This window comes from Taudactylus pleione, unplaced genomic scaffold (genome assembly GCF_031769625.1).
Source record: "Taudactylus pleione unplaced genomic scaffold, aTauple2 ptg000080l, whole genome shotgun sequence".
Lineage (NCBI taxonomy): Eukaryota > Metazoa > Chordata > Amphibia > Anura > Myobatrachidae > Taudactylus > Taudactylus pleione.
The window spans coordinates 3,141,485-3,160,950 of NW_028284482.1; the positions used below are offsets into that span (position 1 = coordinate 3,141,485).

General features: G+C 47.2%; 1 protein-coding gene across 4 annotated transcripts in view; it reads left to right on the forward strand.

Annotated features, from left to right (window-relative positions):
- The window catches only part of LUC7L2 (LUC7 like 2, pre-mRNA splicing factor), a 60,476-nt gene that overhangs the window by 27,712 nt on the left and 13,298 nt on the right, over window positions 1-19,466 (forward strand). For 3 of the 4 annotated variants that reach the window (XM_088468013.1, XM_088468012.1, XM_088468014.1), the window contains 2 exons: window positions 10,927-11,070; window positions 12,419-12,595. In XM_088468013.1, coding sequence (XP_088324139.1) covers window positions 10,927-11,070; window positions 12,419-12,595 — 321 coding nt within the window. The remainder of the gene's footprint in view (window positions 1-10,926; window positions 11,071-12,418; window positions 12,596-19,466) is intronic. The other variant, XM_088468015.1, reaches the window with a different exon arrangement.

Here is a 19,466-nt window from a genome sequence, read left to right on the forward strand (position 1 = left end):
CTGGTCCTGACCTTTGTCAAGGCTCTGCAGGTTATTGACCAGTTGTATTTTTCACAGTTAATGTAGTCTTACACGCTCATGAGCTGTGTCTGAGTGTAGATTACTTTTTCTTTTGCCGCAGACAACCTGTGGGGTAGGTATTACAGCTGCAGTCTAATACAAAACCTGTAGTCAGATTCCAGGGTATCCTGGTGAGCACTCTAGGCTCTGAATCCAGCATTTGAGTTCAGATCTCTGTGGAACCTTATTTTACGACCCCAGGTTGACTACACAGATGAGTCGTGACCAAGCCATTGGGCGGCCCGGTAAAGCAGCCAGCCACAATCGACAGTATTCGTGAACATCTTGTCCGGCTGTACTGGGTCGCTCGCCACCGCGCTTCGTTGACTTTTTTTTTTTTTTTTCCAGGGCGTTAGTAGGTGTGCCCTACTGATCGGACAGTCCTGCGCCAGTTCCTAAAATTCCAGCGGGACGCCTGAGGTTTCAAGTCCCAAGCTTGGGAGTAACAACATTGTGATTTTTTTTTTTTTTCAGTGATATGACCAAGTGGTTTTTGTCCACAGTAGGCCTGGTGGTCTCAGCCCTGCCGATGGTACCGTAAATTTTCTAACCTCTTTACCCCAAAGGCCTGAACTGGGGGGGGGGGGGGGGCTGTAATTGCCTGTGTTGCCTGTAAGTGTGTTGCCTGGCTGTAATTAATATGATGGCAACAGAGAAACATCACAAAATATATATTTGCTTGCTCTAAATGCAAGAAAAAAATTTACACATGCACGTTCAGAGGGAAATTCCCTATGTGATACGTGTGATCCAGAACAGTCTATTGCTCCACAGGATGTGAATATGCTTCCATTCTGGATGCAATCTTTTTTTACTGGTGCTATGGCGGATTTAACTTCTGAGTGCTACAAGAATCGCTAGCTATCATCTTTAAAACCTGTGGAAGCATTTCTACTGGAGGGGACCGGTAAATTAGATAAAAATTCCATGGTATCAACTAGGGGAGAGCGGGTTCGGTTTTAAAAACCGAATCTTATTGGCTATCCAAAACTCGTGACAGCTGATAGCCAATAAGATTCGGTTTTTAAATCCGAACGGAACCGAGTAGAACCGAACCCGCTCACCCCTAGTATCAACATAGGTCTAATGAAATCGGATCCCTGTTCTCAAGCCGTAACTACTGCATCTGGTGTTTCAGTCGAGTTGCCATCATGTCAACATCTGTAGAAACCTTTCCGTATGAAGGGACCATTTTCTTGGGTGTAGGGCACACCTGCTAAAATCTGCTTCCTTATTCTTTACCACTGAGGTTGCAGGAACATTTCATTCTGTCCAGTGCATGTCCTGCGAATTTCCTCCATACCTAGGCTGCTCTTGCTGCCCTTTAACCATGACTACATACCAAAAGCAGCAGTATGCGGAAGCAAACCTGCTATTTAAACAACAAAAGAACAAAGTAGAGGGACACAAGTCTTATTGATGCTTGTATTAATTAAGGCACTAATTGAAAAAAATAGTATCTTTGGTTCAAGTTTGTACAATTTTATAGTAAGTGAACACACCAATAATAGTGTACAAGAAGGAAGGGTTATCTTTAAAAAAACAAAACACTAATAACAGAATTCAAAGACCTCACAGCAATACAGCTTTAATAGCTTAGTTTTCTCAAGCAATCATATAAAAGTCTTTCTAGTTCAAGGACTCCTGTAAGACTCAATCCTAGTGATAGCCACAGATGCTAAATGGAATGATGATGAACAGGTGCTATGGAGTCCCATAGGTGCAAAATAAAAGCTATACAAATGTATATCCTGACTAAAGTTGTAACTAGGTACAAAGAATATATAATGGGACCGCACTGAAAATATTCTGCTGTTATATGATGAGTGATGTATCTCTTAAGTAAACCTATAAAGGACTTTACATATACACACACGTACACGTGTCATAATATTCCTGTCATGGATCATAAGACCACAGTCTAACAGACCTGTCAATAGGTAAGTCCTTGGAGCTCCCCAGAGTCAGTTTATAGCGTATAAACCACAGAAAGAAAAGCAAAAAGGGACTCTTGGTGGGGGCACACTATAGGTATGGAGATACGGCCAATATCAGCCTTCCTAAAATTAACTTTTATTTAGCATATATTAAAAAAAGGAGCAACTGAGAATCATTAAACAAACAATAAGTTATACACAAATTAAGGGAGATGCATTCTCCACTGAGGATTGTTAAAAGCCAGGCAAGATAATACTGCGTTGATATAAATAATGCGTGCCCTTAGCCACAATATAATATGTTGCCAATTAATTCACAGTCTAGGCATAATATATCCAAAGGAATATATCACTATTAATGCTAGTATCTATCTCATAATAGGATAAATTTCCAATCATTTATATGAGAGATAGTCATGTGTGTATGCTTGCATGCACTTAAAGTTAGTACATAGAGATATCAAATAGATCAGACACCATGTGTGGAATTAAACTAAATAATTAGTTGGAGTGTAATACACACCAACAATAGATATTATTTATAAACATCACATAGAAAAACTTCAAATACCTGACACCACAAAGCACAAAAAAACACCAGACTGGACCTCATTAATAAAGATATGTTTCCAAATAAATTAGTAATAAATATTACTGGTCATTTGCATAGCATGAAGGTACATAGATGGCAAGTATAATAGGAGCAATCAATCAATTGTCCCTCATGAATAATAAATGACATGCTGCAGATAGAGACAAAGTCCAGCAATATACTGTATGTGTTAGTGATAAAAATAGCTGTCAGGTTAGGTGGCCGTCTGCCCTGATGCGCTAGGCAGTGCAGGGGGGTATACGCCACTTACCTGATCAGCGTGCGGTCCTGGATTGTAGTCTGCAGTGCTGTCAATAGTGCCAATGCATGCCGCTGTGTGTAGTTGGAGAGCCGGAGTCACGTGTGCGCATCACATGACCCGGAAGTGTCAGTCTGGTGCGCCTTTCGCCGATAATAGGCTTGCTCACAGTCCCAACCCTGTAGCCTTAGCAGTGGGTCAACCTTCTTGTACCCGTTGCTAGCCATATTTAATATTATGCTAAATAAGTTAATTTTTAGAAGGCTGATATTGGCCATATCTCCATAAAGTTGGAACTAGCAAGGTATACCTGCACAGTGCAGCAATTCTCTGTAGTCCTTTAGAGTCATTTGTATTAGAGAAAAGTCATAATCAAGCAATGTGGATTTTGGAGTGAAAAAGCAGTGGCTATGCTATGAATTGTGGAGATCTTTTAAAAATAGATGTCTTGATAATGCAGCGGTAGTCACCTTGAGTGTTTCATATAGGACTTTTAAAGAGGGCAAATATCATGGTACAGAATGGACAATATGGTTCTCAATTCTAAGAAGCCACAACTCAAAACATGAATGTGCATCGTAATATTTAGAACTATAATAAAACATTTTATTACTTTTAATAACTAGAAAACAGACCTACAGAAGTCCTGATAACCTAGCCTCAATACGCCATGTGACGCAAGACTCCTGGTGTGAGTGAGCTGCCAGGTCCTGTGTGACTCTGGTTGTTTGTTCATGTTAGATTCTACCCATTAATTACATTTCTCATTCATCCAATCTGGGGAACACTGCTCACCATGGGTTGCTGGAGGGGACCTGGTACTTAATACAAACTTGCTTTTTATACAGAAGTTCCTTGTCACGCTCCGGCCCTTAAACACTTTCTTACCTCTCTGGTGTCTGTCCAGGCTAGCGCTGAGGTCCTGTCTCACTGTGCATCACTCCCTGATAGCACGTAGATCCGCTCACGCTGCACATCACTCCCGGTTGGTGCTGAGGTCTGTCTGTGCTGCTCCTGCCCCATCTGCTCAGTGTTCTGTCACTGAGCATGGATGTGGCGCTCAGCAGCCCCTTGCTCACAACATGTCTGGCATGCAGCTTGTGTGATATGCTGGATAGAGTTCCCTCCTAAACCACAGTCTGAGCGCAGCCATGTTGGACTTTCACCTGACGCTCTTCCTCCACTCAGAGCGCTGCTTCCAGACCAGCTGATCGTGGCATCCAATCCCTGGGCATCCTCCTCTATAAATTCCATTTCCAGACTGGCCTCTGTTGCCAGTACAACCTCACCTCTGCTGAAGTTACAGCTCTTTGCTGAGCTCCCAGGTACTCTGTATCTCAACGGTTCCAGTCCATGTGATTCTAGTTCCAAGTATGGTTCTAAGTCTCCATTCCATCTACACTCCAGTCTGGTTTTACCACAGAGACTTGTGTCTATCTGCCTCAATCAGTCCCGTCCGATACCTTCAAATACCGGTTCCATTCGATGGCCTCAAACCAATCAAGTTCTTTAATTCATCATTAGTCCTAATCCGATTCTGCCCATTTCTTCAGTATTATATATCCAGTTCCCATTCCAATCTGCTGTTCAATAAAGACATTTATTACTGTGAAATTAAAATATGTATAGGAACCAGCACTTGTAAAATATATATTAACTAAAAATGTGAGAAACTGATGTATAGACAATATATCAACACATTTATTATAATTCATAATAACAGCATGAGGAAATCTCAATGTGCACGCTGAATATTTGCAATACAACAGTTAGGAGAACTCCTAAATTAAAGTTGAAATGACTGGTAATTAGGACTTGCTTTCAGGACAGCCACTTGAGCAAATAGAAAATATTTACCAAGTGGTCGTTTGTAGGCAAGAACATCGAGGATCCGCAGATGGTAGGGCTGAAAAGGCAATTCACTTGTAGCTATATAATAGATCCAAATCATGTAGTGATGTCTATAAATGAAGAAAAAGTCCAAAGGTCCACAGTAAAACAGGAGTGACATCCAAAAGTGTGTAGTGGTATTGTATCAAAACCGCTTAACGCGTTTTGCTGGACCAGGCACGTCCAGCTTCTTCAGAAGCAATACTTTACTGTCCTCGCCTTCGGGTCATCCTATAGAGTTCAAATAACTCCTCAAGCCACCCAGCTTCATCCACGCCTCTCAAGTCTCTTTAGCCTCCCACGCCTGTTCTGACCAGATCTAAACCTCAGGCATGAAGGTTTGTACTCTCCCCATGGATCCAGCAATGAATCCAGCACAAGCCGCTGACTTTACAACTGATCTTGTTGCTCGCTTTGAAAACCAAGAGGTGGCACAGGGTTAGGTGGTTCAGTTCCTACAAGAACTGACTAACGGGCTGGATAGCATCCACTCCACTCTTAAGAGGCTCAGGAGCTGCTGCTTCATCCATTCCGGTTTCAGTTTCCTCGTCGGCACATTCCTACTCCTGATGGGAACCCCAAAAATTGCAGGGGTTTCCTAAATCATGTAAAAAAGTGAAATACAGTTTGAGCTTCTACCCAGCAATTTTCCTACATCTCCCTATTATCTGGATCCGCATTAGACTGAGCTTCACCCTTATGGGAAAGATCGTATCCTATCCTAACATCTTACAAGGAATTTGTTACTGCATTCCGCCAAATATTCGCACCTTTCATCTGCATCTTTAGACCTTATGTCTGCGCCAGGGTTCAAATTCTGTAGGCCAGTATCTGGTGCAGTTTCAAATACTGGCATCAGAACTCTCTTGGAATGATTTAGTATTCTATGCAGCCTTCTGGAATAGCTTATCCAACAAAATTAAGAGATGTTCTTGTTACTCGTGATCTCCCAGACTAGTTAGATGACTTGATCTTCCTGTGCACCAAGGTGGACTTAAGTTATACAGAATGAGCTATTGAGAGATGGAGATTCAGTCATCCTAAACCTCGGGCAACAGTCTTGCCTCAGTCAGTTTCTTCTCCCAATGAGGAACCGATGCAAATCAACCTTTCTCACCTAGCACACGAAGAACACCGACTGTGTCCGTATGTGAATTTGTCTATACTGTGCTCCTCCTCATAATCTTAACAAATGTCCCAAGCGCCTGGGAAATGCCCGCTCCAAGGAGATGCTAAGTTAGGAGGAGTACATTCCTTTCCAAAGAGAACCAATTGCATTCTTTCCGTGTCTCTTCAAGTGGCCAAGCGATTCAAGCAAGTCTCTGCGCTGTTGGATTCAGGTGCAGCTGGCAACGTCGTCACATCCGAATTAGTCTAGTGGTGGGCATTACTAACCAAGACTCTGCTTCATCCTATCTACTTCACAGCAGCTGATGAAAGCCACATCCTAGAGGGTAAAATTATCCTTCAGACTCTACCTCTGCGAGTCAAGATTGGTGCTCCGTAATCTGAACTTTTATTTTTTCTTGTCATACCCAGGGCCTTGCATTCCATTGTTCTGGGCTTGCCCTGGCTCAGTCTGCATAATCCTCAAATCGACTGGAGAAACTCACAAATTACCGCCTGGGTTTCTTCCTGCTTCGGTTCTTGTCTCCAAAAAGTTATTTCAGTATGCTCTGCAGTACCGTCTCATCTGGATGATACTCCTTATTATCAAGTATTTGCCAGTGTTATTGTTCTTCCTCCTCACCGTGAATGGAATTGTCCAATTGATTTAATCCCTGGGAAATCTCCCAGAGGCAAATGTATCCTCTCTTGCTCCCAGAAACAAAGGCCATGACAGACTATATCCAAGAGAATTTTGAAAAAGGGTTCATCCGCCCTTCCAACTCTCCCACTGGTGCAGGCTTCTTTTTTGTAAAAAAAAAATAAATAAAAGATGAAGGTTTGCGCCCCTGCATCGACTACAGGGGTCTGAGTGACATCACAAATAAAATCTGCTATCTTCTCCCTCTGATCACAGAGCTTTTTGACCGAGTCAGTGGAGCCACCATCTTCACCAAATTGGATTTACGAGGAGCATATAATCTCATTCGTAAAAGTAGACCTGATGTCTCACAGCCATTCATCTTGGAAGTTGACTCTTCTTCCGTAGGAGTCAGAGCTGTGCTTTTTCAACGCGCTCATGTTGGTATTTACCCTTGTGGATTTTGCTCCATAAAATTTACTCTGGCTGAGTGCAACTACTCTATTGGGGATCAAGAACTTCTCGCTATTAAGTTAGCCTTGGAGGAGTAGTGCTTTCTTTTGGAAGGAGCTGTGCATCCCATTTCTATTCTCATAGACCACATAAATCTTGTATATTAAGACAGCCCATTGTCTGAATCAGAGACAAGCCAGATGGGCTCTCTTCTCACAATTTAACTTCAAATTGTCTTGTGTCCAGAACTGAAAGGCTGATGCCCTCTCTCGCTCCATGGAGCTAGAAAATGAGACTACACCCTGTCTCAACTCTCGGGTGGGTAATGGATGCAAACCAGTATTTGGGATTAGCGAGACCTATTACTGAGGTGTGGAGTCGGTGGTGTTCACCAGGGTTTCAGCCGTCATTCTGGGTTCCCCAATACAGGTGCTGGTGAGCTCTGGATGGAGCACAGTACGTTGAAGATGTACAGCATAGTCCACAGGCAGTCAGAACCAAACGGACAAGACTGTACCAGGGAGCAGATTTATTCAGGTCATGGAGGATAGCCAAGGTCAAAACCGGAATACCAAGCACATTACCAGGAAGCAGACTAAATCTGGTCACGGACAAAGCCAAGGTCAGGAACGAGAAATGTGGTCATACACAGGAATGCTGGAGTATGGTTTGAAAGCCTATACTCTGGCACAAGAATGCTCCCAGGGACTTCTTTTTTATAGGCAGGGCTTGAGTTTAGGTGCCTTCTGTGATGTCACTAGGGAAGTGTCTGGCCCTTTAAATCTAAGGTTGGCGCGCCGTCCGCAGGGAGCCGCGGTCACCTGCACCATACCGTACACCCGCTAAGTGTGTTATGTACACATCCGCTGAGAAGCATCTCGTCATTGATCCAGTGTCCTTCTCTGCAGTCGAAGTAAAATCCTCACCACCTGTTGGGAAAACTCTTGTCAAGCCCGCATTACATAAGAAACTGCTACATTGGCTCAAACTTCCCGCTTCACAGGTCATGCAGGCATACAAAAGACCTTTTGATTAAATTTTCAGGTCTTACTGGTGGCCCTCTATCAGAAAAGACGTCCAAGGCCTAATTGCCTCTTTTAACAAGTGCGCCCAGCATAAAGTGCCTTGACAGTGTTAGGCTGGGCAGTTACTTCCTCTCTGTTCCACATCAACTGTGGTCACATCTGTCGATGGTCTTCATTGCCGACCTTCTGGTTTCAAACAAATTCAACACCATCTGGGTAGTAGTTGACCGGTTCACCAAGATGGCTCACTTTATACCCCTCACCTGTCTTCCGTCAACTCCCAATTTGGCTCAATTATTCATACAAGAAATCTGAGACTCCTTGGACTGTCTCTGGAAATCATCTTTGATTGGCGAGTGCAGTTTGTTGCCAAGTTTTGGCATTCCTTGTGTTCTTAACTTCAAGTCCAGCTTGATTTCTCCACTGCCTACCACCCCCCAGTCTCCTGGCCTGACGGAAAGAGTCAACCACGATCTGGAGTGGTTTCTTCGTTTACATGTATCCTCCTCGCAGGACAACTGTCCTGAATTCCTTGGGTGGAATTTTGTCACAACAGTCAGTACCATTCTTCATCTGGTTCCACGTCCTTTTATGCCACATATGGTCTTCATCCTCGAGTACCTGAGTTTCAACCTCTGCTTGCCTCACAGGTTCCAGGTGCTGAACACACCTTGCAGCACTTTTTCAAGATTTGGAAAGAGATCCACTTCTCCTCGGTGAAGTCTTCTGAGCGGTACAAGAAGTTCACTGACAGGAAGAGGAGAGCATTCCCCAGTCTCAAGTAAGGAGATGGTTTGGCTCTCTACAGGAAACCTGCGATTGAGTTCCATCCATGAAATTTGCGCCCCACTACATTAGGCCATTCGCCATTGAGCGTGTTATCACCCCGGTTTCATTCAAACTCAAGCTACCTCCCTTCCAGAGGATACCAAATCCCTTCCATATTTCTTTATTGAAACCACTCATACTCAACCGGTTTCATTCAGCACTTCCAAAGGCACCCAAAGTCGAGACTCATTGTGGAGTGAAATACGAAATGGCAAAGATTCTGGACTTCAGAATCCGTTATGGACATCTCCAATACTTGATCGACTGGAAGGACTACGGTCCAGAAAAACGTTCCTTGACTTTTGCCTCTGATGTCCATGCTCCTGTCACTGAGCATGGACTGACTGGGTTTTTCTGGGCTCCTGACCCTTTTTCGTCTACATTGATTAAGCACGTTGTCTTTCTGGTTTTTCAGTAGTTCAGTTTACAGCAGGGGTGGGGAACCTTTTTTCTGCCGATGGCCATTTTGATATATATATAACATTATTCGCGGGCCTGGTGCAGGCCACGCCCCCTCCGTGTAAAGTCACACGGAGGCTACGCCACAATCGCCAGTGATCACAGCAATGCCCAGATCATCTTGAGGATGCCCTGAGGAGCTATAAGGGCAGTGGTGTGACCATCTGAAGCGTCCTAAGAGTGCTCCATGCAGCACTGCTGCATAGATTCTGGCTGCAGGGTGCCAATCTAGGCACCCTGCTAGCCAGTTGAGGTTAGCAGAAAAAAGCTCAGAGGGCCAGACCAAATGGTTCCAGGGGCCTTATACGGCCCCTGGGCCTGAGGTTCCCCATCCCTGGTTTACAGGTTTGTGTGGGTCTTTTGGTGGTAGTGTGAGCTTTTAAGGATGCTTCTTTATTCATACATAATATCTATACTTAATGTCTGTTGTCTTGCAGTGTCTGGTGCCCTTAAGTTCCTTGGTGTTTGGGATCACTGCTGCACTCCCATGGTTTGGATTCCACTTGTACTAGGCTCACTCTGCCACCTGTCTTTTTTTTTTTTTTTTTTCTTTTCTTCTTCGGAGCAAATATCTCGGTGGCGGACTGTTAATCTGTGTACACTTTCACCACCTTTCTTTGTTTACGGCGTTTATATCCATGGATGTTCGTTTCGGCTCGATAGTTTCTGCGCTCTGGTTGTCTGTCTGAATGTGCCCTGTCCTCCAGCCGGCTTATGAATGTTCTTTGTTGAGCAGTGTCCCCCAGATTTGGATGAATGAGAAAATGAGATTTTTGTACTTGCCCTTTAAATCCTTTTTTCTGAATCCATCTGGGGGACACTGCATTCCTACCCATATGCAGACTTGCAAGATTTGTTTGTCACAATTGATCTACCGTCACTCTGCACTAATATTCCATGCACAAAATTAATTGGAGATCTTTGGGTGCGTCCAAGCGATAATGTAATACCCTTTTCACACTGTCCGCAATAACCCGGGTTATTGCACCTGAACGCGTAGCAACCCGGCTTACTGTGCTGTGCGAAAGGGCCCAGATAAAAATAACCCGGGTTACTAGCAGGGTTGAACATGTTTTCAACCTGGCTTGCGATGTAGAGTGAATGGGGTAACAATGCAACCCGGGTCCTGTCCATAGCAAAGGAAGAGCCGGCATTTGGAGATGATCTCCTCTCAAAGCGCTGGCTTGGCACATGTCTTTGGTGACAACATCGACCCGGCAATCAGCCGGGCTGGACCCGTGTACAAAATCCCGGGTGCGACCCGGCATTGCGATATGAAAGCAGTTATCACGGATTCTATTTTCATTCTTGCACATCTATTGCTTCACATCTGTGAGAGCTCTTGCCAAGAGGGCGAGAAACAAAAATAATACTCTGTTAATGTGTGTAGGAGAGGGCTAATATAACTTTTTTTTTTTTTTTTTTAAAGACAACATATGCTCAGATTTCATAGAATACATGTTTGCTGTATCATAATCCTTTCAGAGACTACAGTACAAAACTGCCTTTGACAAATCATGGATCTGACCTGAGCGTGTGTATGTATGTATATATATATATGTATGTATATATATATGTATGTGTGTGTATATATGTATGTGTATATATATATATATATATATATTCGTGTGTGTGTGTGTATATATATATATATATATCTTTTTTTCCTTGTTTAGGCAGAGAGAGTACATGAGTTGAATGAAGAGATTGGAAAGCTGCTGGCCAAAGCTGAGCAACTAGGAGCAGAGGGTAATGTTGAAGAGTCACAGAAGGTGATGGATGAAGTTGAAAATACCAGAATTCGAAAGAGAGAAGCTGAGGTTTGTAGTTCTTGTGAAGAAATTGTGTGTTCTTGTGGATATTCTACACTCGTAAAAGTACATAATTAACACCATTAATTTATGTTCATACTTTAAAAACCTAAATCTTATTTGCTGAAAAGCGATTAGTTTGTTAGTGCCCTTTAGCTCTCAAATTTCATTATTCTCTTTATATTGTTGTAATTAAAGAAATGTTCTGTATATGGAATGTCTATTTGTAGCTACTTCTGTCAGACAATGGATATTGTGATGAAAGCTTTCTGTTAGTTTAGGTATTACTGACATTCAGTCTTGTACCTGAACGTGTTTTTGACCCCAGATCAAAAATATAATGGTAGAAATGCAATAAGTGGCGTTTTCCTTTCCATGAGATTTAAAGTGGTGGTTTTGTTTTTGTGTAGGCTTTTTATTTTTTTTTCCAGAAGGCAAAAACCCACCATTTTTGTATATCCTTAGTATATAGACTGTGAGTGGACTATGAGAACCGGTTTTGGGAAGGGAAATGTTGGGTTAAACTGTCAGGCTAATTGTTTCTCTAGGTCACAGGTTGTCAAACTCTGTCCTCAGGGCCCCAAACAGTGCATGTTTTGCAGGTCTCCTCAGAGTCAAGTGAAATAATTAGCTCCACCAGTGGAACTTTTAAAATGTGTTGCTGAGTAATGACTACACCTATGCATCTGCTAGGTGACCTGGAAAACATGACCTGTGGGGGCCGAAGGACTAAGTGTGTGAACCTATGCTTTAGGTGAAAGTGTTGACTTGTCACTTGCTTTTGGACCCATATGTTTGCCATTGTTATATAATATTTGGAGCAATTGTTGAAGAGCAAGAATATGGAGGCCAGTCTTTTACTTCTTTTTTTTTTTTTTTTTTTTTTAGTTTTCCATAGAGTTCAAAATAGGTGCTCTTTTTCAAAGATTGTGCTCCTGCACAGAGCATTGGGCTAGGGGATTGGCGAGTGCAGTAGCATAAGTGCGAACAAAGAGGGAGGCATTCAATTGTTTTTAGGCATCCGTAAGTAATGGATGCCCAGCAGGCGATATTCAATTGCAAATGTCACGGGCACTCATTATTTATCACGGATGTTGCTGCCAAATGCAACGGGATTCGCTAAACCTGTTTAAATTGCTGGGCGTGTTGAGTTTGGGCACCCAAAAGACCGACTTTGGGCGGATCTCTTCGCGCCACCTCAGGAGTGTGCGCAAGAAGTAATGGGTGCCCTCTGGAATCGCATTACTTTAGACGGGAGCTTTGGCCGTGCTAAAACCAATTGAGTTGTTCCCAGAGACTAGAGAAGAAGGATGTCATGCATAATTATTCAAAGACTCTTAACTTATTTTACAAACAGGAGATCTACCGCAGCTCTATGCCAGCCTCCAGCTTTCAGCAGCAGAAACTGAGAGTATGTGAAGTTTGTTCTGCATATTTGGGTCTCCATGACAATGACAGAAGACTGGCTGATCACTTTGGGGGCAAGTTACACTTGGGCTTCATTGAGATACGTGAGAAATTAGATGAGTTAAAGGTATGTCTACTACCTTCCATTCTGTATACATTTGTCATAAAACGGAGAGTTGTGATGTGTTAGGTCAACATGACGCATGTCGACATCAATCATGTCTACACTGCTGACATGATAGAATGTCAAACTAACGTTCATGGTGGACCAGCAGTCGCTTACCTGCTCCTGGCGGTAGCAGTGTCATCTTCCTGGTCTTCGTGCCCATGTGACGAGCACTTCCGACGGAGACTTCTGACGGAGCAGCGTTCCAGTGAGTATTTTACCCCTACTACTTCCTAAACACCATTCCCCAAGCCACCCACAGCCGAACTTTAAACTTCCCTAACGGCCTAGCCCTACCTCTCTCCGTGTCTCCGAACCGGCAGCATTTTCAGAATGTCGATATTTCAGATGGCAACATTTCAGATGTCAACATTGTGAACATGTCGACATGGTGCCTGTTGACATTGAGGCATTGATGGACATCAACATGGTAGCTGTCAACCATGTGATCGGATCCCCAACAGGGGACTACGCAGGCATTTTATAAACTTAAAGTAATGATGATGTGTATCCTACTTTAATTCTCTAGCCACATTTATTTTTTCTACTTCAGGGTCCATAGGGTATCCACAGGATACCTTGGGGTATAGGTGTGACGTCAGTCGCAGGGCACCAAAGAGTTAAGCTTTCAGCCTCCCAGGATGCACTAGGTCCCCCTCCTATACCCCGCCCCCGGGCCAAGGCACCTCAGTTTAGTTTGGTGCCCGGCCGGAGTCGGGTGCACCTGTTGGAGTGGGGGCTAGAAGAGCCCCTGAAGCTTATTCTTCATGCAGCTGTGGCTGCACATCTGGATGAACAGCATGGACAGTCAGTCCTGACGTCCATGCTGTCTTCCCTACACCCCGCCGGTACCAGAACGCCGGTACTGATCCGGGGATGCTGGTGGGCGTCTGGGGTCACAGCTAGCGGTGACCCCAGATGCTCCGGACCATGGCCGGATTCAAGGGGGACAGAGGTAAGCAGCGGGGTCCCGCGGTGGGTCCCCGCTGATCACATGGTCCTAAGTCCCCAGGCAGGGGGCTCCCTGGGGACTGGCTGCAGCGTGGAGCCAGGCGACCAACCTGCGCTTCCACTACACCCTGGGACAGCGGACCGCAGCAGAGCGGTAGCGCTGCGGCGTCCCAGGGGTTAAATGCATGCCAGGGGAGCGCGCCTTCCCTGTCTCACAGCCGGCGCCTCCCCCGCTGCACACAGCCCTCTCTGCATGCTGCCGACTGGTCCTGTGGCAGCGCTCCTCCCCCAGGCCAGCCTCCTCTCTGCTCCTCGGCGGCCATCTTCTCCAGAACGCATGGTGAACGCTGCTGGAAGCGCTGGACGGAAGCATCGTGGTCTGGGTCCCCCCGCATACCTCTCCTCCGCTGTGGTCAGGTCTGTGTATGCAGCGCTGTGTCCTACCAGGCCCTGTGTCTGTGTAGTTGAGTGATCAGCGCTGTTAGTGCAGGAATTGTTATTTCTCTGCATTGTATGTGACTGTGCTAGCGCTGCTGCCTGTAACTTTTCTTCTCTAAACTGTCAGCTTTATTACTGTCCCTGTTCTTCTGCTAAAGCCCTTGCGGTGCGGTGCTGCAGGGTGGTCTCTCGCCTATTTAATACTTAATTGGTGAGAGAGGTCACATACGTGGTGCCATCATGTCTGAAAGTGATTTTCCCCTCCTGCTACAGTGTACCACGTGCAAAGTACCGTTAGCGGAGGGGGAGGGTAGCGCGGAGGGCCTTTGCCGGCAGTGTTTGTCCATGGCGCGGCCTATTACGGTTACAGCACCGGTACAGGAGCCGCCAGTTAGCTCCGCTTTAGTAACAGCTTTAGTGGGCCAGTTAGCTCCGCAGCCCGCGTTTACTCCGATGGGTTTGTCCCAGCAGTCTGTGGTGTCGTCACCCATGCAGGGGTTCCCACGACAATTGGTGGTACCCCACAGTCTCCCTATTTCCCCGCTCCCGGGTTCTCAGGAGCCAGCGTGGGTTAACTCCCTGACGAGTTCTGTACAGCACTTGTCGGATGTGTTGCAAGGGGAGTCTGTGATGCGGCCTCATAAAAGGCCGGTGGCGTCTCTGTCCGCTCCTTATGAGGATGACGAAGGGACGTCTGATGATGGGGAGATTCTTGATCCTTACGATCAGGAACCTCTCCATACTAAGGACGCTGATGCTAAGTCCAAAGTATATATTCCTGGACTTATTCGGGCGGTCCGCACAGCCTTGGTGATTGAGGACGAAGTTCCCCCAGCGGCTAAATCTAAGTATGCCTTTTTCAAAGATGTGAAGGGCGATGCCACAGTCTTTCCTCTTTCGGGTCAGTTGGTGGACCATTTAGAGGAGGCGTGGAAACAACCTGGCAAAAGATACCAGCCGCAGAGACGCCTGGCGGTGGCTTATCCGTTCGCGGATAATTATTTTGCTAAGTGGGAATCCCCTCCACAGGTGGATTCTCACGTGACCCGTCTTGTCCGTAGTGCCACATTGCCGATGCCATCCATGTCCTCCCTTAAGGATGCTACGGACCGCAAGGTAGAAATCTGCCTGAAGTCCGCTTATTCCCTTGCAGGGGGGGCAGCACGGCCGGCTATGGCCATTTGCTGGGTTGCCAGAGCGATGGAGCGCTGGGCGGATTCATTAGAGGCTTCTTTTGAATCCGACTGTCCGGCCGATCAGGCGGAGTTGATTGGCAATCTCCGTGATTCGGCCACCTACATCAACGAGGCGGCTCTAGACATTAGTACTCTGGTGTCTAGAATTTCTTCAGCAGCGGTAGCTGCTCGTCGCACCTTGTGGCTGCGATCCTGGAAGGCGGACGCAGATTCCAAGAAAGGTCTGGAAGCGTTGCCGTTTACCGGAGAAGTTCTCTTCGGTCCGGATCTGGATAAGATTGTGGCCACGCTGGCGGCAGCCAAATCTGCTTGTCTCCCGTCGGCCGCTGCTCCTTCTGGTTCGGGACCATCATCCTTTCGGTCATCTAGGGCCCAGGGCAGGCCCAAACCACAGTCGTTTCCTCGACAGGCTGGCCCTAAGAAATCGGGTCAAGCCCCGGAAGCAGGCATGGAGTACCAGACGTCCGGCCCCCAAGCCAGATGACAAGCCTGCGGCCTGACGGTCCGGGCCTCCCTTTGGGGGATCCCAGGGTGGGAGGCCGCCTGCTACAGTTCGCCCAGTGTTGGTCGACCACTACGACAGACACTTGGGTTCTGGAGGTGGTTTCCCACGGATACGCCCTCTCCTTCCGGCACAGACCCCCGGCTCGCTTCTTCACCACGGGTCTCCCATCAGACCGGAACAAGGCTACGGAGCTGCGGAAGGTATTGCACACTATGCTCCAGGCTGGAGTTATAGTGGCGGTTCCATTCTCCCAGAGGGGCCAGGGTTTCTATTCAAATCTATTTTTGGTACAGAAACCCAATGGGTCATATCGTCCGATTCTCAACCTCAAAGCACTCAACAAGTCTTTGCGGGTCCCGAAGTTTCGGATGGAGACCCTACGGTCCATCATTCTGGCGCTGGAACCTGGGGACTACTTGGTGTCATTGGACATACAGGACGCTTACCTGCATGTCCCTATTCTTTGGCGCCATCAAGAGTTCCTTCGGTTTGCAATCCGCAGCGACCACTTCCAGTTTCGGGCGTTACCTTTTGGCCTGGCAACAGCACCACGTGTTTTCACCAAGGTGATGGCGGTCATGGCGGCTTCTCTGCGGCTGCAGGGAGTCCGCATGTTGCCGTATTTGGACGACCTGTTATTGGTGGCAGGATCTCCAGAGCTCCTGTTACGCCACTTGGACCTGACCATTGCACTGCTGCAACGGCACGGCTGGCTAATCAACTGGCAGAAGTCCACTCTAATCCCGTCTCGGAGGATTCTGCATCTTGGAGCCTTATTGGACTCGGGACAGCAAAGGATCTTCGTGACGGAGGACAAGATCTCTGCTTTACAGTCAAGGGTGCGCAGTTGTCTGCACAGCCGCCGGGTGTCCTTACACTCGGCGATGAGGTTACTGGGCTCCATGGTGTCGGTGTTCGACATGGTGGAATACGCCCAGTTTCACTCCAGACCTCTGCAGCACCTGATCCTGTCCAAGTGGAACGGGCTGACTCAGTCTTTGAAGTCCCAGACGATTGTGCTCACCCAGGAGGTTCGCCTGTCCCTTGCGTGGTGGTTACAGACGACCCACCTCAACAAGGGACGTCCGTTCTGGGTTCCAAATTGGGTCCTGTTGACAACGGACGCCAGTCTTCGGGGCTGGGGAGCAGTTTCGGGTCCACACTTGTTCCAGGGCAGGTGGACGCCGACAGAAGCGGAGCTTCCAATAAATATCTTGGAACTCCGTGCGGTCTTCAATGCTCTCCAGCAGGCACAGCGGTTTCTCCAGGGTCGCCCGGTGCAGGTCCAGTCGGACAACGCTACCACCGTGGCCTACATAAACAGGCAAGGAGGGACTCGCAGTCGGGCGGCTCTCGTAGAGGTCTCTCGGATCCTGGTTTGGGCGGAGCGCAATCTTCCGGCCATATCAGCGGTCTTCATCCCGGGAGTGCTAAATTGGGAGGCGGACTTTCTAAGTCGCCAGGACGTTCATCCGGGGGAATGGTCCCTGCACCCGGACGTTTTTCAACTACTGGTGGACAGGTGGGGTCTTCCAGAAATCGACCTCATGGCGTCCCGGCACAACAACAAGTTGCCGGTGTACGGGTCTCGCACAAGAGACGAAGGGGCGTCTCTGGTGGATGCTCTGTCCGTCCGGTGGACGTTCCGGTTCGCATACCTGTTCCCTCCGGTCTCCCTTCTTCCACGGGTAATCCGGAAATTCAAACAGGAAGGAGGGACGCTCCTGTTGATAGCTCCCGCGTGGCCCAGACGGCACTGGTTCTCAGACCTTCAGGGTCTGTCCGTGGACATTCCTCTGCGGTTGCCGCTACGACCGGACCTTCTGTCTCAGGGTCCTTGCCTTCACCCGGACCTGACTCGGCTGTCTTTGACGGCGTGGCTGTTGAGACGGCCATGCTGAGGTCCCGGGGGTTTTCCAGCTCTGTGGTGCGTACCATGTTACGAGCTCGGAAACCGTCTTCCGCGAGGATATACCATCGCGTGTGGCATACGTTCTTCCAGTGGTGTCGACCGAGAGGTTATGCACCGCGGGAGTTTCGTCTGTCTCGGATTCTCGCCTTCCTGCAAGCGGGACTAGATCATGGGCTTCGCCTTGCTTCTTTGAAGGTACAGGTTTCGGCCCTATCTGTCTGGTTTCACCGTAGGATTGCTACAATCCCGGATGTGCGCACCTTTATGCAGGGTGTTCTCCGCATTCAGCCGCCCTTTGTTCCACCTGTGGCGCCTTGGGATTTGGCTGTGGTCCTGAGGGCTCTCCAAGGACCGCCGTTTGAACCACTGGGCTCAGTGGATCTTAAATGGCTAACAGCTAAGACTGTTTTCCTTCTGGCCATTGCTTCGGCCAGACGTGTTTCTGAGTTAGGGGCTCTTTCTTGTAGACCCCCTTTCTTGGTTTTTTATGGGAACAGGGCAGTGCTCCGCACTCGGCCCGAGTTTCTTCCCAAAGTTGTTTCCCAGTTTCATGTTAACGAGGAAATAGTTGTTCCGGCCTTTAACTCACCGGGTCTTTCCGTGGGTGAGGCCTCTTTGGATGTTGTGCGGGCCTTAAGGACTTATGTTGACCGCACTTCTTCGTTTAGGAAGTCGGACGCTTTGTTTGTCCTCTATGGCTTCCGTAAAAAGGGTTGGCCTGCTTCAAAGCAAACTTTGGCAGCCTGGATCCGTATGGCTATTTCTGAAGCTTATCTTCATGAAGGCCTACCGGTCCCTCCTTCTCTGAAGGCTCATTCCACTAGGTCTGTGGGTCCTTCGTGGGCAGCTCGACGTGGTGCCTCGGCAGTTAAGACCACGTAGCAGCCTTGCAGATCTGCTGTCCATACCTTCGTGAGGTATTACAGGTTTGACACCTTCGCCTCTCAGGATGCTTCCTTCGGGCGGCGGATTCTCCTTTCTGCACAGGAGCGTCCCCACCCTTAAAGGATACTGCTTTGGGACATCCCCAAGGTATCCTGTGGATACCCTATGGACCCTGAAGTAGAAAATATGAGATATGGTAAGAACTTACCCTTGTTATCTCTATTTCTACGAAGTCCATAGGGTTCCACAGGACTCCCGCCCTGTCGCACCTGCGCTGCAGATGGGCTTTGCTCTGGTCACCGGTTTTCCGTCTCCCTCTGGTGAGAATGTGATTCTTGTATGTGTCCAGATCTTTGTTCTCTCTCTTCCTTCTCCTCCTCCGGCCTATGGCTTGGTAACTAACTGAGGTGCCTTGGCCCGGGGGCGGGGTATAGGAGGGGGACCTAGTGCATCCTGGGAGGCTGAAAGCTTAACTCTTTGGTGCCCTGCGACTGACGTCACACCTATACCCCAAGGTATCCTGTGGAACCCTATGGACTTCGTAGAAATAGAGATAACAAGGGTAAGTTCTTACCATATCTCATATTTTTTTAAGCAAAAGTTTGGGTTCCCCCCGACAATTTCGTGTTTTACATGAAAACTTTCTTTAATGAATAGAACATATAGTAAAGACAATGGCAAGGTTAGAAATAATTATTTTTAATTGAAATAATCATTTTGTCCTTCTTGCTTTCGTTAAAGAATGCTCCTTTTGCAGCAATTACAGCATTGCAGACCTTTGGCATTCTAGCTCTTAATTTGTTGAGGTAATCTGAAGAAATTTCACCCCACACTTCCTGAAGCACCTCCCACAAGTTGGATTGGCTTGATGGGCACTTCTTGCGTACCATACAATCAAGCTGCTTCCACAATAGCTCAATGGGGTTGAGCTCTGGTGACTGCGCT